The 13591-nt window shown below is 34.0% G+C and overlaps 1 protein-coding gene across 6 annotated transcripts in view; it reads left to right on the top strand.

Moving 5' to 3' along the window:
• The window catches only part of Epha5 (EPH receptor A5), a 286938-nt gene that overhangs the window by 187122 nt on the left and 86225 nt on the right, over nt 1-13591 (top strand). For all 6 annotated transcript variants that reach the window (XM_090343502.1, XM_090343504.1, XM_090343505.1 and 3 more), the window contains 2 exons: nt 6450-6609; nt 10502-10607. In XM_090343502.1, the coding sequence (XP_090199628.1) occupies nt 6450-6609; nt 10502-10607 (266 nt within the window). The remainder of the gene's footprint in view (nt 1-6449; nt 6610-10501; nt 10608-13591) is intronic.

The following is a 13591-nucleotide window of genomic DNA, read 5'->3' on the forward strand; positions in this document are numbered from 1 at the left end:
AAGCATGGCATAAATTTTAAGTTTATACTATAAGTTTACTTTACTTTTACTATAGTGTTTGAACACTGCTTCAATTTTAAAGTACTCTAGTGTTTAGTCAAGCACTATCATATTGGAATGTGTTTATTACATTCCTTAAATTTGTGATTTATCTCTGAGTGAATTACATCCTAGGTTTACTCTTACTCTTATTTTATCATAGTAATTGTTGAGATTTAAGTCTGGTAATCATCCATCGTAACTTTTCTGAGTCTATGTTTTATGTTCAGCTATAGGCAATGAAATTAGCCAGGTGGAAACAAAAGGTGAGTGTAGAACTTGTAAAGCTACATTGGAGTTTGTGGCAGAAATACAGAACCACTGAGTCTTCTCCTCACTCCCATCTTCTTGTACTGCAATTTAGGTACTGGCCAAATAGGCGGACATTTGTCACAATGTAAGTTCTAACAGGGCTAGCCTCTAATAGGTGGGATGAGGACATGAGTCTTATGGAAAAAGGAATGGAAAAAAATAAGCTTAATGCAAGCAAGCAGATGCTCAAAGAGAAGGGCTGGGCTACACTTGGTCAACTGCTTCTTTCAAACTCATAGAAATATTACCTTTTCTCTTTTAAGGAAAGAACAAATGGGGTGACAAATTACAAACTCTTTATTAGATCCAAAATAATGTCCAAACTAGGACATTGGAAAATAAATGAAATACGTGTTTTAGTTCATCATGTTAAAAACAAAACAAAACCAACCAACAAACAAAATGTCAAGTAAAGTAAATTAGGCCCAGAGATACAAAGAATGCATGTTTTCCCTTATGTGGAAACTAAATTTATCTTATAAACTTACAAGTAATTATACTAAGTGGTATGCAAGTTTGTTTTATTAACTAAAATAAGATACATTTATGGGAGAACACAAATACTATAATTCTGTAGAAAAGGAAAATCAAAGTTCAGCAAGATACCAGGAAGTGGGTATTCCCAAGGATTGGGGTAGGGTCACAATGAAAGAATGCAGAAGAATGAAGAAGAGAAGAAAAAAATACAACCCAGATTCCAAAGTGAAGCCTGCAAAATTAAGAAGAGGGAGGGAAGAAGAAGGTAGAGGAGGCATGATTGAGAATATTGAAAGGGATGACATTGAACAAGAAATTCATAAACAAATTCATAAACTACTTCATGAAATAGCAGCTCCTTTTTATAACTACTTAAAGATAATAACAAAAAGAATAAAAACATATGTTCTGTCAATGAAAATTACTTAAAATTCTGAGATTTTATGTATATGAATATATATGGCTATATAAATACATTGAATTAATTTTTATAATATTGAAATACTTTTTATTTTTTTTAAATTGATCCAATAAATAACTATGTTAAGATACAACAAAGTATAAAATTGTGGCATGTTCTGGAGATGTAGTATCAGAGCTAGGTACATATTATTTGTACTTTGTTACTTTATAATGTTTACATTTTGATTTTATTAATACATGAATAAGCAACTATTATTTTAAATAACTTCTTTACTAGGAATGCCTTAAGGGCATTAAAACCTATAACTATTGGATCATTAGGGAACATAAATAAGTTTTGAATTAATTATTTTTAAAAACTGTTCTAAGAAGCAATCAGTGATACAAACATGTTGAAGTATAGTTTACAGAGTAGACTATTGAAAAAACTGGAGCTAGTACAGTGGAATATAGCAGCATTAATAATTTCTTACTAATTCTTGTTTCTCTGAGATTCCTAAATATAACTACATACAAATACCAGAAATCTAGAATATAAACATACACTGAACTCAAAAATAGTTTTTCAAAATAAGGTTTACATTCCTCATTTAAGGCTTTCTAACCTTTAATAATCTATAATAAGGTATATGTGTATGAAATGTATGTGCACACTAACACACACAGAGAGACCCATTAAATTCTATAAACATTGTAGATTTTCACATTTCCATTGTGATTTAAATTGATATTAAAAAAGTTTATTGTGGGAATATAAACAACTAATGGCTAAAGCTGTGTATCTAATATAGTTATACATCTTATATGAAATATAGATAAACGTGAACACAAAAGTTTGATAAATGCTATTTTGCCTTCATTGTTTTCCCTCTGCCAACTCAACTAGTAGAGCAAGTAAATGATTTTCCTTCTTGTTGGTGAGGAAGTGACCTTTTTCATACGTACAATATTCAGTGGAAGTGTTTTTCCTTCAATTAATTATGTCATTTAGCACCGAGTTACTCAACATTCTAGACTGTTAATGCTTTGCTGTTGGTTGCTCTAGTTGATTTTATTTATGTTGTGGACTTATTCTTTTTAAAAGTCAATCTAATATAGATTTGGGTAAATTAGATAAAGCACATCATATAGAGGGTGTAAATATCACACGGAAGCCTCTTTGTTTAACTTATGTGATTGTGAATGATTCACAAATAATTTCTGTTTGGATTGTGTCTATTTCAATGTGATTTGGTATTCTGTTTACTAGTTTGAGCTTAAGGCTATTGTATAATTCTGTTACCTTCATCACTCAAGTAAGAAAACTAGATTCATATGTGAAAAAGGATTGCTGTTATATTTCCTTAACAAATTAACAAGAAATTTCCTGCTTAACATTCTTTAAAAGATGCAAAGATTTTATAGCATATAGTACTCAGGCAGAAAGTTATGAACTTCTTTTCATCAGTATTTTTTTTTTTTACAACGAGGAGGATTAATTCCTGGAACTTTTTGTCAAGCCAAATATATGCTCAATTTAGCGTCCAGTGTAATTCATGTAAAGATTTTTTTAACACTTCTAGGAAAAATAAAGGGGATAATGGACCTTTATGCTATTCATGGAGGTGGGGGTCTTGGTAGGTATCCAGAACCCGTTTAGAGCCTTCAGAATGACACCGCTATTTTATTGGATGGCTTTTGGCCAGACACAGGTGGCAAAGCTTTCCAGGGCACAAGCACTTGCCAGCTGGCATTTCTGCCTGTGATTGCCCCACTCTAATAGAGGTCATTGGGCTTCTGTGCTCTGGTGTGGTGATGGGCCTATTGCCATCTCTTCATTAAAGTGAGAGGAAGAGGGAAGCTGCCCCTTGGCAGGCTGTTTGCCAGCTGGCTGCTTTGGCTGAGGCCCTCCCCTCACTACATGTGGGCAGTGTTTGCTAAGCAGCTGGGGAATGTAGCTCATTTGCTGAGCTGGGGCAGGAAAGCAGCAAAAGCCACTGCCATAACTGAGGATTTAGCAGCCAGGTGATTGTGGGTGTCGAAAAAGTGCACACGGGGCTGGTGTTGGGAAGAAAATGAGAGTATGAGAGCAATTTATGGAGTGTGCTAGAAATAAATTTTGGAAGATTCTTAGTTTTTTTCTGAAATGCATATTCACTCGATTTTTATCCCTTACATACATGTGGATTCTGCAAAACAATGTGCAATTAGATTGTAGATAAGGGGCAAGTCAGATATAGTCTTAATCATTAAGCTGGAAAAGTGTTTTATTTTCTGTTTCTACAATGAGTATTAGTTCTCATGTTAATTTAGAGAGCAGCATTCTGGTTTTCATGGACATTTCCTTCCTATAGTATTTAGCAAAAGTAGTCATTTCTAGCAGTTTTACCAAATGTTTTCTACACATTTGATAGTAAGGATTTCAACCATGTAAGCTTTTTCTTTTCCACGGAAGAATTTACCATTGTGTTATGTATTAAGAAAAATCAAATTTGCTTAGAATCTGTTATGTAGAGGAAGATTGTACCTGGTGCTGTGTAATTATCTATATTGTGTCTCCTACAAACTATATGAATAAAAGCATTCCATCTTCATTTTATAGAAGGAAAAATTGAGCTGTGGAGTTAGTTGCCCACATGACTGCATCAGCTTAGTGAAACACACTGTGAGAAGTCTACCCTCAGTATTCCTTTGACATTAGCATTTTCATTAGATATTAATATGTTATTTAAACTTCATGATTTTATATATAACTTTAGTTTTCACAAAATTTGCTCACTAAGTCAAATTTCCTGTAAACACCTGGAAATAATATCATCACACAGGTATCTGATCATTTTCTACTAAAGTTATTGCAACCATCGTAGCCAAACTGGAAAACACATTACCAACATGTAATGTTATTTAATATCAGTAATATGGAAAAATAGCAAATAACATGGTTAGGTTTATTCAGCCATTCTCTGAGAATCTCAGAGAAGTCAGTAAGTACAGTGAGTCATAAAAGATATTTACAGGGCCGGGAGTTTGGCCTAGTGGTTAAAGTGCTTGCCTAGTATGCATGAAGACCTGGGTTCGATTCCTCGGTACCACATACATAGAAAAAAGCCGGAAGTGGTGCTGAGGGTCAAGTGGTAGAGCTCTAGCCTTGAGAAAGTCCAAGGACAGTGCTCAGGCCCTGAGCTCAAGCCCAGGACTGGCAAAAAAAAAAAGATAATAAGGGTTTTTGGATGAAAAGAAATTAAAGGTTTAATTGTGTACATTGTAATTACCTTCTTTAAATCCCTTGTAAAACTCTAATAAATTTCCTAAAACTTTGACAGATTTGACCTTTAATCTGTGTGTGAGTAACTAGATGTCAACCATGTCTCTATAATGAATCAGAAAAATTTATTTCAATTACAAATTAGACAATCCCAAATTGAGAGAAACTCTATGATAATTTTCTATGTTTAAACAAATTAAAGGAGAAATGATAATTTGCTCTGAAAGAAACATGTTTGCAAACTGTACATTTTGCCTGGCTTTGTGGAAGTGTAGGAAGCTGTTAAAAACATCTTTGAAATGTTAAATTAGGGCTGAGAAAAATTAGAATATATTTATGAAAATTGCAACATTCGCTTGTTAAACATATTTTATTCCTGTGTTAACTGTTTCATTCTTGCCATATTTCTATGATGTACTTTATTGATAAAGAAACTGATACAAAAGTAAAAGAAATTACTAGATGTGGTGATAGGTTCAGGGCTGTAATTTTAGTACTCTGTAAGTAGCTAGAGAATGAAGTTTGAAAACAGCACAGGTAAATTTAGAGAGATTTTTGTCTCGAAAATAATAAAAACACAAAAGGGTGGGTAATATATGTAGAGAATGAACCAATGTAGAACAGGTATCTAACAATTGAGGCTAACCCCCAATACAAAATTTTAAAAAAAATAAAAAATGAACCTGTTCTAATGTGACCTGTGATTACAGGACACACACTAGTTTATACTTAAGTTGCAGGAGATAATTACGATGGTATCATTGATAGAGTATTCAGTTAGCCATTCAAATCGAAATAGTTCTTCCTCATTTCAGTTTTCAGATATTTTTATTGTTGGGATAATATGTAGAAGGGTTTCAGTCACATTTGTCAGGTAGCAGGTGCATTACTTCTCACACATTAATACCCCTTCTCATGTTTTTGTCCCCGTTTTCCTTCCTCCACTCCTTCAGTTTTCTGATTTTTTTTCTAGGAATTTTTTCTTCTACTTACCACTTCATTTATTTGTTGATGTTGTTGTTGGTTATGGGACTTGAACTCTGGGGCTGGGCACTGTCCCTGACCTCTTCAGTTCAAGGCTACTGCCGTACTCCTTGAGCCACATGCCACTTCCGGTTTTGTGGTGGTTAATTGGAAATAAAAGTCTCACGGACTTTAGTACCCAGGCTGGCTTTGAACCGTGATCCTCAGATCTCAGCCGAGTGATTATCTAGGATTATAGATGTGAGCCACCGGGCCTGGCTGCTTACCACTTTCTTAGTCCATGCCTTATAATAGTATTTTTAAAAGAAAAAAATAACATATCGTTCATTTGCAATTTTTCTTTACTACTTCCTAATTATGCAGTAAAAGGAAATTAGAATTCTCCAGTAAAATACTAATTTTCTCTCTAAAGTTGTAAATACAATTATAAACATAATTCACTGACGATTAAAGCTGAAAAAATTATGACTGCATGGTGAGATATTGTTGACATTATCTGTGAATAGACTATCCTATTTCTGAGGGGGGAAAAAGCACAAAATTATAATCATAGTAGCTCGGAAATTGATATACTGATTTGAAGACCCTTTCTACAACTAAAAATAATAAAATCTGAAATAAAATACATTCTATAAAATAGTGAATCTCTGTATTATGAGTTGTACAAATTAGTTTTTCTTACAAAAAGAAAAAAATAGTGATTCATGGATAGAAATCGTGTTGTCCTGAACCTTGAAATAAAACTGCTTTAAGATATGCAAAAATAAGAAAAGGCAAGGAAAAAAAAACAACAAAAAAGATATTATATATAACACGTGTAGAGTTGATAGGATTCTTTCTCAAGTGTGTTTAGAAGAATAGAATGAATACTTTTCTGGTTTGTGATCTAACATTTTGCTGCCATTAGTAATTCGTATATTGACTGCTTTTCTTTATTTTATATGAAATTGTTTTACACATGCACCTCAAGGATCAAGAGACAAGCTACACAATTATCAAGTCTAAAGAGACAACTATTGCAGCCGAGGGACTGAAACCAGGTTCGGTGTATGTCTTCCAAATTCGAGCACGTACAGCAGCAGGCTATGGTGTCTTCAGTCGAAGATTTGAGTTTGAAACCATCCCAGTGTGTAAGTCATTTTAATTACTGTCAACTCCTGTCTCTGTAATTGTTACCAGGAAAGAGTCAGTGGATCAATACAGGCTCTGGGCACTCTGTCGGTTTCACTCTTCTTCCAGGCATGACCCCTTCAGGTAGGAAGAATCTGTCATTCTATTAAGGTCCAGCGGTACGTTAACACTTATGTCCAGCTCCTCAGTGCATCCAGTCTGCTGGGAGATGCTACCCCAGGAGATCCTTAAGAAATGTTTAAATCTAACTTTTAAAGGCTTTGCTTCCCTCGCTGGCGTACTTTATTGAATTATTGCCAATCACTTTTTTTTAACCCATTTCTTTAAACTATCCTGTTTTAGTCTTTCTAGGAAAATTCCACAGGAAACTTTTTTAACCTTGAATTGGGGAAGAAAATAGTGCTCTCAGAACCAATCTGATCTCTTCAGTAGAAAAACATTTAAATCTCTGGCAGTCACATGAAATGGAAAAAATCTAGAAAATTTTCTGAAACACAATTTTGGTATCTTCTTTTTGCCCCCAAATTTGTATCAAAATTTTTCTCTAAAGTCAATGAAATAACTAGACAACAAACTTTTTCTATAGTTAATTAACACATTAAAAGGAAGATCAGAAGACAGTAACTGCTTTGAAATGTGAAGTAGACATATATAGGTATGCTATGAAAGCAAGCTCAGATGTGAGCATGAGGCACTGAACTCAAACCTTGGTACCAGAAGGATGGGAAAAATCTATGCATTCAGACAGAGAGAAATAAAATGCCTGTTTTCTTTCTTGAGAAAACAATAAAATTCAGGCTTATTTTCTGAAATATGTTGTTAATTATTCAGTAAGTATTTAAATAAACTTACAAATTCAGAAAATCAACATCTAATTAATTCAATTATGTATAAATATTTTAAATCACTTAAGTGTTACCTCACTGGAGATTTTACAGATAAGGAGACAGTGCAAAAACTAATGAAATTTTTCTTTTGCAATGTAAAGGATATTCCATGTATAAATCCTATTTAAACTATGCACATGAAAATCTCTAAAGTTTAACTTTTCAGTTTCCTAATAAAGAAAATATTCAAAATGCAAAAGCCTGTAGAATCTTTCCTGAAAAAAATTCAACAAGAGTATATAGGCATCTCCCCTCCCCCACCCCACTACCCTTTAAACTTTGTTAGGCTCTGGACAAATCAATGTAAATAACAAAGAAAATTACCCTTCCAAAAATTAGAACATAGGCTATTTAATTCTGAATGATGAAATATTTGTTTCAAAAATTATTGTAAGGCCAGGGGTTTGGTCTAGTGGTAGAGTGCTTGCCTAGCAAGCGTAAAGACCTGGGTTTTTATCCTTGATATCGCATATATAGAAAAAGCCAGAAGTGATACTATGGCTCAAGTGGTAGAGATACAGCCTTTAAAAGCCCAGGACAGTGCTCAGGCCCTGAGTTGAAGTCCCAGGACTGGAAAAAAAAAAGTATTATGGAATAATTGTTTGGTTTATTACTTATTGAACAAACTTCTCTGTCATTCAAAAATGCTAGGTAAGAGGATTGCTATCCCAAACCATAAAAACCTAGAACCGATTTGAAAAAATACCTTGAAAAAAAAGGTAAAAAAGTAAATGCATGGCGCATGGCTGATGTTATATAATGCTTCCAAGTCCTAGGATCAGAAGCAAACAACAAAAAATTCTTTCTTTCCCAAGGAGAGATCTTTTCAAGATAGACTACAAGGGAACAAATTCCTTCTTGAATCTAAGAAGCATGATCTGGTAGAAGAAAGAATATTTAAGTACAGAGTGAACAGAAAGTAAAAGAAGGCTGTACTGTTATAGTTAATCACAGTTCCTACTTAACCATGTTTTTTTCTTTTCCTTTTCAGGCAGGCAATTCTAAAATGTAGGAAGGAGTATTGTACTAATACCCTGAAAAATTAAGATTGGTTATGGGGTGGAATTGGTTAGAAAATGAATGGAACAATCAAAGACATTCAAGCAGTATTTGCTGCCTATTCCAAACATTGCGTTTGGATAATATCCAACCAAATACTGGAATTGATTTTCCTTGTTTCATTTGTAATGCACTACATAGCCCTTATCAGAGACTTCAGCATAAGGTGAATGAGAGAAACAAGACTTGAAGCCTTGGAATTGTAATATTTTCTTTCTACCTCATATTCCAAAGAGAAAGTAAGAACAAGATCTAGACCTATTGTAAATACTAGTTTTGCACTAGGAAGTTGTTGATAATATTTGATTCTGAAGGGGTGGTCTGTAATGACTGATATGTTAAATAAGGGCAAGACCGTGATTGAAAAGTATCTTGCCTATTTTGATTCAAAAGATTCAAAGATAGGGCAACAAGAATCAAAAGACGGATGTGAAATCCAAAAGTTGGCTGATGTTCTTAATATAATATGTTATCTCTCATCTCCTTTGCTGTCCCTTGGTTATCTCATATTGTTACAGTATTTCACCTTGTTATCTGATATATTGTATATATGTATTTGGTCATTTGAAATCGGATAGGGAAGGGGGAAAAACAAGATGAGGGATGGGAGTGGGAGGAGGGAAATGGGGACCAAGACATGAGAAAGGTTGTCAATGTATGTGAAGTAATGCACCCTCTATCTGGTGAATATAATGTAACCCTTATATTAATTACAATAAAAATATATGGGGGAAAAAAAGAAACTCATGGCTGGGCGTGGTAGCTCATGCCTGTAATCCCAGCTACTCAGGAGGCTGGGGCCTGAGGATCAAGGCCCAAAGCCAGCCCAGGCACAAAGGACTTAAGACTCTTATCTCCAATTAACCTCTAGAAAAGAGGAAATAGGGTTTGGCTCAAGGATAGGGTATTAACCTAGAGCTGAAGAGCAAGCTCAAGGACAGAGCCGGGGCTGATTTCAAGCCCCATGCCCCACAAAAAAAAAAAAGAAAAAGAAAAAAAGAAAAAATAAGAAGCTCATCAGGCTGAATTATATTAGTTTCAATTATGTAAAATGTGCTATCATAAAGGAGAGCCAATAATGCTCTGAAATAGTCAAAACAATTATGCCCTTAAATAGGAAACATTGTTTTACTGAGTCAGTCTTGACTCTTTTAGTAAGTTTTATTTTTTAATGTTTCTCATATTAGTTATCAACACAAAAGAAAAACTAACTTGGTTATTTATATAACCATGTCCATATCTTTATAATAATAGTCACTGTATTTTAAAATAGAAAATATTTTATGTGAATATATCATGTTTTATGAATGGGTTGTAAGTGAATCATTTTACACAGGTTTCTCAAAGTTTGAAATGTATGCTTTGTCATTTTCAGACATAGATCTTATTTATGAAACATACTGATTATAGTATATTTATTGTTTTGGCTTTTAGTTATATTAGAAGAGAGGTATTATCTATGACTTCAATGAGTACATAGCCATATTCATTTAGAATTTATGGGAAAAATCCTTTCTAAATTGATCAGAGTTTATTGTTTCAGAGAATACCAACATACACTAAAAATTGTCCAACCACATATACTCAACCCTTCCCTATGTTCATTATGGTGCTTGAAGTCAATGAGATTGTTCCAGTTTATCTTTCAAACCTTAGGCACTTGGATAAATGCTATATAAACAATATACATTCATTTTTTATGATGACAAGAAAAGAATCAGTGACTCAGAACTGACTTCAAATTTTCTATTTGGAGAGTAAATATTTTCTCTGCCTAAAGATGTCTTTTCAATTACCCACTTCTGAGAAGAGATTTTGTGAAGGAAGCTTTAGCCAAGTGGGTGCACTGCTTAAATGATGAATAGATTTCTAACCATTAAGAAGCTCTTATCTGAATGCATTGAATCGCTTTAATCGTAGCTCCATTTTCTATGTCTCCCATCAGCAATTGCAGCATCCAGTGACCAAGGCCAGATTCCAATCATTGCTGTGTCAGTGACAGTGGGAGTCATTCTCCTGGCGGTGGTTATTGGCTTCCTCCTCAGTGGAAGGTAAGCAGGAAAACTGTGTTTCTCCACTTCTGCAGCTTATGTCTCGCTTTCCTGCATGTCTATCTATTGCTCTGTTAAGCCAATCCCCAAACAAACCAGGCAAGCAATGTATCAGCAGAAAATGTCTATGTATGATGAACTTTTTGTTTTATCTTCTCCATGGTGGTGCTAATCTTAAGCACAAAATTTCTCTCTTTCAGGTACATAGCCTTCATAAAAGAAAACTTCACAAGAATAGTGTTAACCTTCTTATTTATTCTTTCATTAAAATACTCTTTTCCCCTTTTATAATGTATTTTATTTTCAGTTCTGATACTGTTCTCTCTAGAAAGTTATAAAGTTGCCTGCTGTAATTTTAATTAAGGTTTGGGGTGTCCTCTTTTGAGATACAGAAAGAAAACAGACATATGGACAAATAACATTTTGAAGAATCAGAAAACCTTTTCAATGACTGCTTTTATTTTTAGCTCCTAAATGGCTTGAAAATGAATATATAAACCAATGAGTACAAAGATTTAAAGTAAATTTCATTGAAAACTGTATCAGTAGTATGTGACTCTATGCATTGCAAATCTATACTTTTCATTTTGAAAATAAGAGCTCTAATTCCAATAAGAAACTTATTATCGGGTCCGGGAGTTTGGCCTAGTGGTAGAGTGCTTTCCAAGCATGCATGAAGACCAGGGTTTGATTCCTTAGTACCACATACATAGAAAAAAGTTGGAAGTGGTGCTGTGGCCCAAGTGGTAGACCTCTAGCCTTGATAAAGTCCAAGGACAGTGCTCAGGCCTGAGAACAAGCCCAGAACTGGCAAAAAAAAAAAAAAAAAAGAGAAACTTATTATCTAAATTTGCTGACAATTCACTGACCATGATCAAGTTTTGTAAAATATTAATGAGTAAATTATGCTATATTCAACAGCAAGTTTAATTTTACATAGTCACTGTTTTATCCAGTGAAATTCAATAATGTAAGTTGTTCATTGAACTTTTATTTTGTTGTTCTGACCTTTGCAGAAACCTAGTTAAAATTCTTCAACCTGTTCAAATGTACTGTAAGATTCAAAATAAAAGTCAGAAAGTCAATTTATTCTTCTTTATGAGGATATTGGTTTATTCAATTAATGTTGACTCTTTGTTAATTATTCAACTTGTAATAATATAAGCCATGTACTTTTGAGAAGTTGTGTTCTCAATTTTTTATGGTTGTATCCTTAAATTGCTTGGCAATTTTTTATTTTCAGAAAATATTGCTATCCTCTTTAAATATCCATTCTTTTTTTATATGAAGATTCATTTCTTCTGTTTCACTACATTTAAGAAATAACAAAGTCTTCTGAAAATTCCAGGTTGCAATCTACAAACTTTCTTCTTTTAATGTTAGGACAGCAGTTATGCATCTTCTTTTAACTGGAAGGCAGTTCCTGTTCTATTAAGGACCATTGAGGACAATGGAGCCTGACACTCTCATAGTACCTGATATCTCATGTTCCACTTCTCTTTCTCATGTCACACAGGGACAAGGTCTAAGTAGTCCCCTGCCATCCTTTTTTATTCCAGAAGATAGATGGATTTCACAGGTCATGTCATAAAATCTGTTCTGTTGAAAGGACATACACTTTCACCAAAGCATATCAAAAGCTTAAATGAATATTTCATTACAGTATGTTGTTTAAAAATCATTCTTAAATTTATGGGACAAATATCTTTGGTTATTGGATTTGAGTATTCATGAGCATACATATATAAAATAATGTGATTCTATATGATTCTTGAGATATTTAATCCAATTTTATTTTAAAAGCAATTGAACTCCACTTTTATGTTTGCATTTAATCCTACTCATCCTGTAGTATATCGATTATCTAGATGTAAGTCAGTTATAACAAGTCAAACAAAAGAAATCCTGAACAAATTCATGTTGCCAAAACTGAACACAAATTTCTAATCTAGGCTATAGTGTTACCAAAACTGCAGATGCTAGGGATGCTGTAAAGATGTTGTATATCTCTCTTTATCAAAATAATCACATATACATAAACACACACACACACACACACACACGATAAAAGCTACTTTATAGTTTGAAGATAATCTGAATATTTTTTGATGGTATGGTTGTATCCATATATGCATGTTCATGGGAGCATGTGAATTCAGGGAACTTGAATTCAGGGCTTGGATACTGAGATCCCTGAGCATTTTTCCTCAGGAATAGTGCTCTATCCATTGAGAAAGTTCTGCTTTCAGCTTTCAGGTGATTAATTGGAGATACAAGTTTCAGGGACTTCTCTAGCCTCAACACTGAACAATGGGGCATGGAGAGAAGAAAGTGGAAGACAGTGAGGGAAGGGGTAACAGTATTCAAAGAGAAATGTACTCACATCCATACTTATATAACTGTAACCACCCTGCTCATCACCTTTACAATAAATAATATTTTAAAAAGAGACAGAGAGAGAAAGGAAAGGCCAGAAATGGTGCTGTAGCTTAAATGGCAGAGTGCTACCTTTGAGCAGTAGCTTAGAGACAGTGCCCAGGCCCTGATTTCAAACACCAGTAAAGACAAAAACGAGAGAGAGAGAGAGAGAGAGAGAGAGAGAGAGAGAGAGAGAGAGAGAGAGAGAGAGAGAGAGAGAGAGAGAGAGACAGAGAGACAGAGAGAGAGAGACAGAGAGACAGAGAGAGACAGAGAGAGACAGAGAGAGACAGAGAGAGACAGAGAGGTGGGAGAGAAAAGAAAGAGGTGGGAGAGAAAAGAAAGAGGTGGGAGAGAAAAGAAAGATGTCAGCCTTCATGGTACCCAGAATTATTGACATTAGACATAGACTTCAGGCCTTTAATCACTTTTTAATTTCCTGAAAAGACATTTTCTAGGTAAAATGTTTTATTTCTTCTCAGTGGTAATATACATAACTTTATTTTAATATATAACAAACCTTTTATATTATTCTGTATATGCAATACTTTGCCAATTTAGAAGAA

Source organism: Megascapheus bottae, chromosome 13 (assembly GCF_031878675.1).
Source record: "Megascapheus bottae isolate mThoBot1 chromosome 13, mThoBot2.hap1, whole genome shotgun sequence".
NCBI lineage: Eukaryota > Metazoa > Chordata > Mammalia > Rodentia > Geomyidae > Megascapheus > Megascapheus bottae.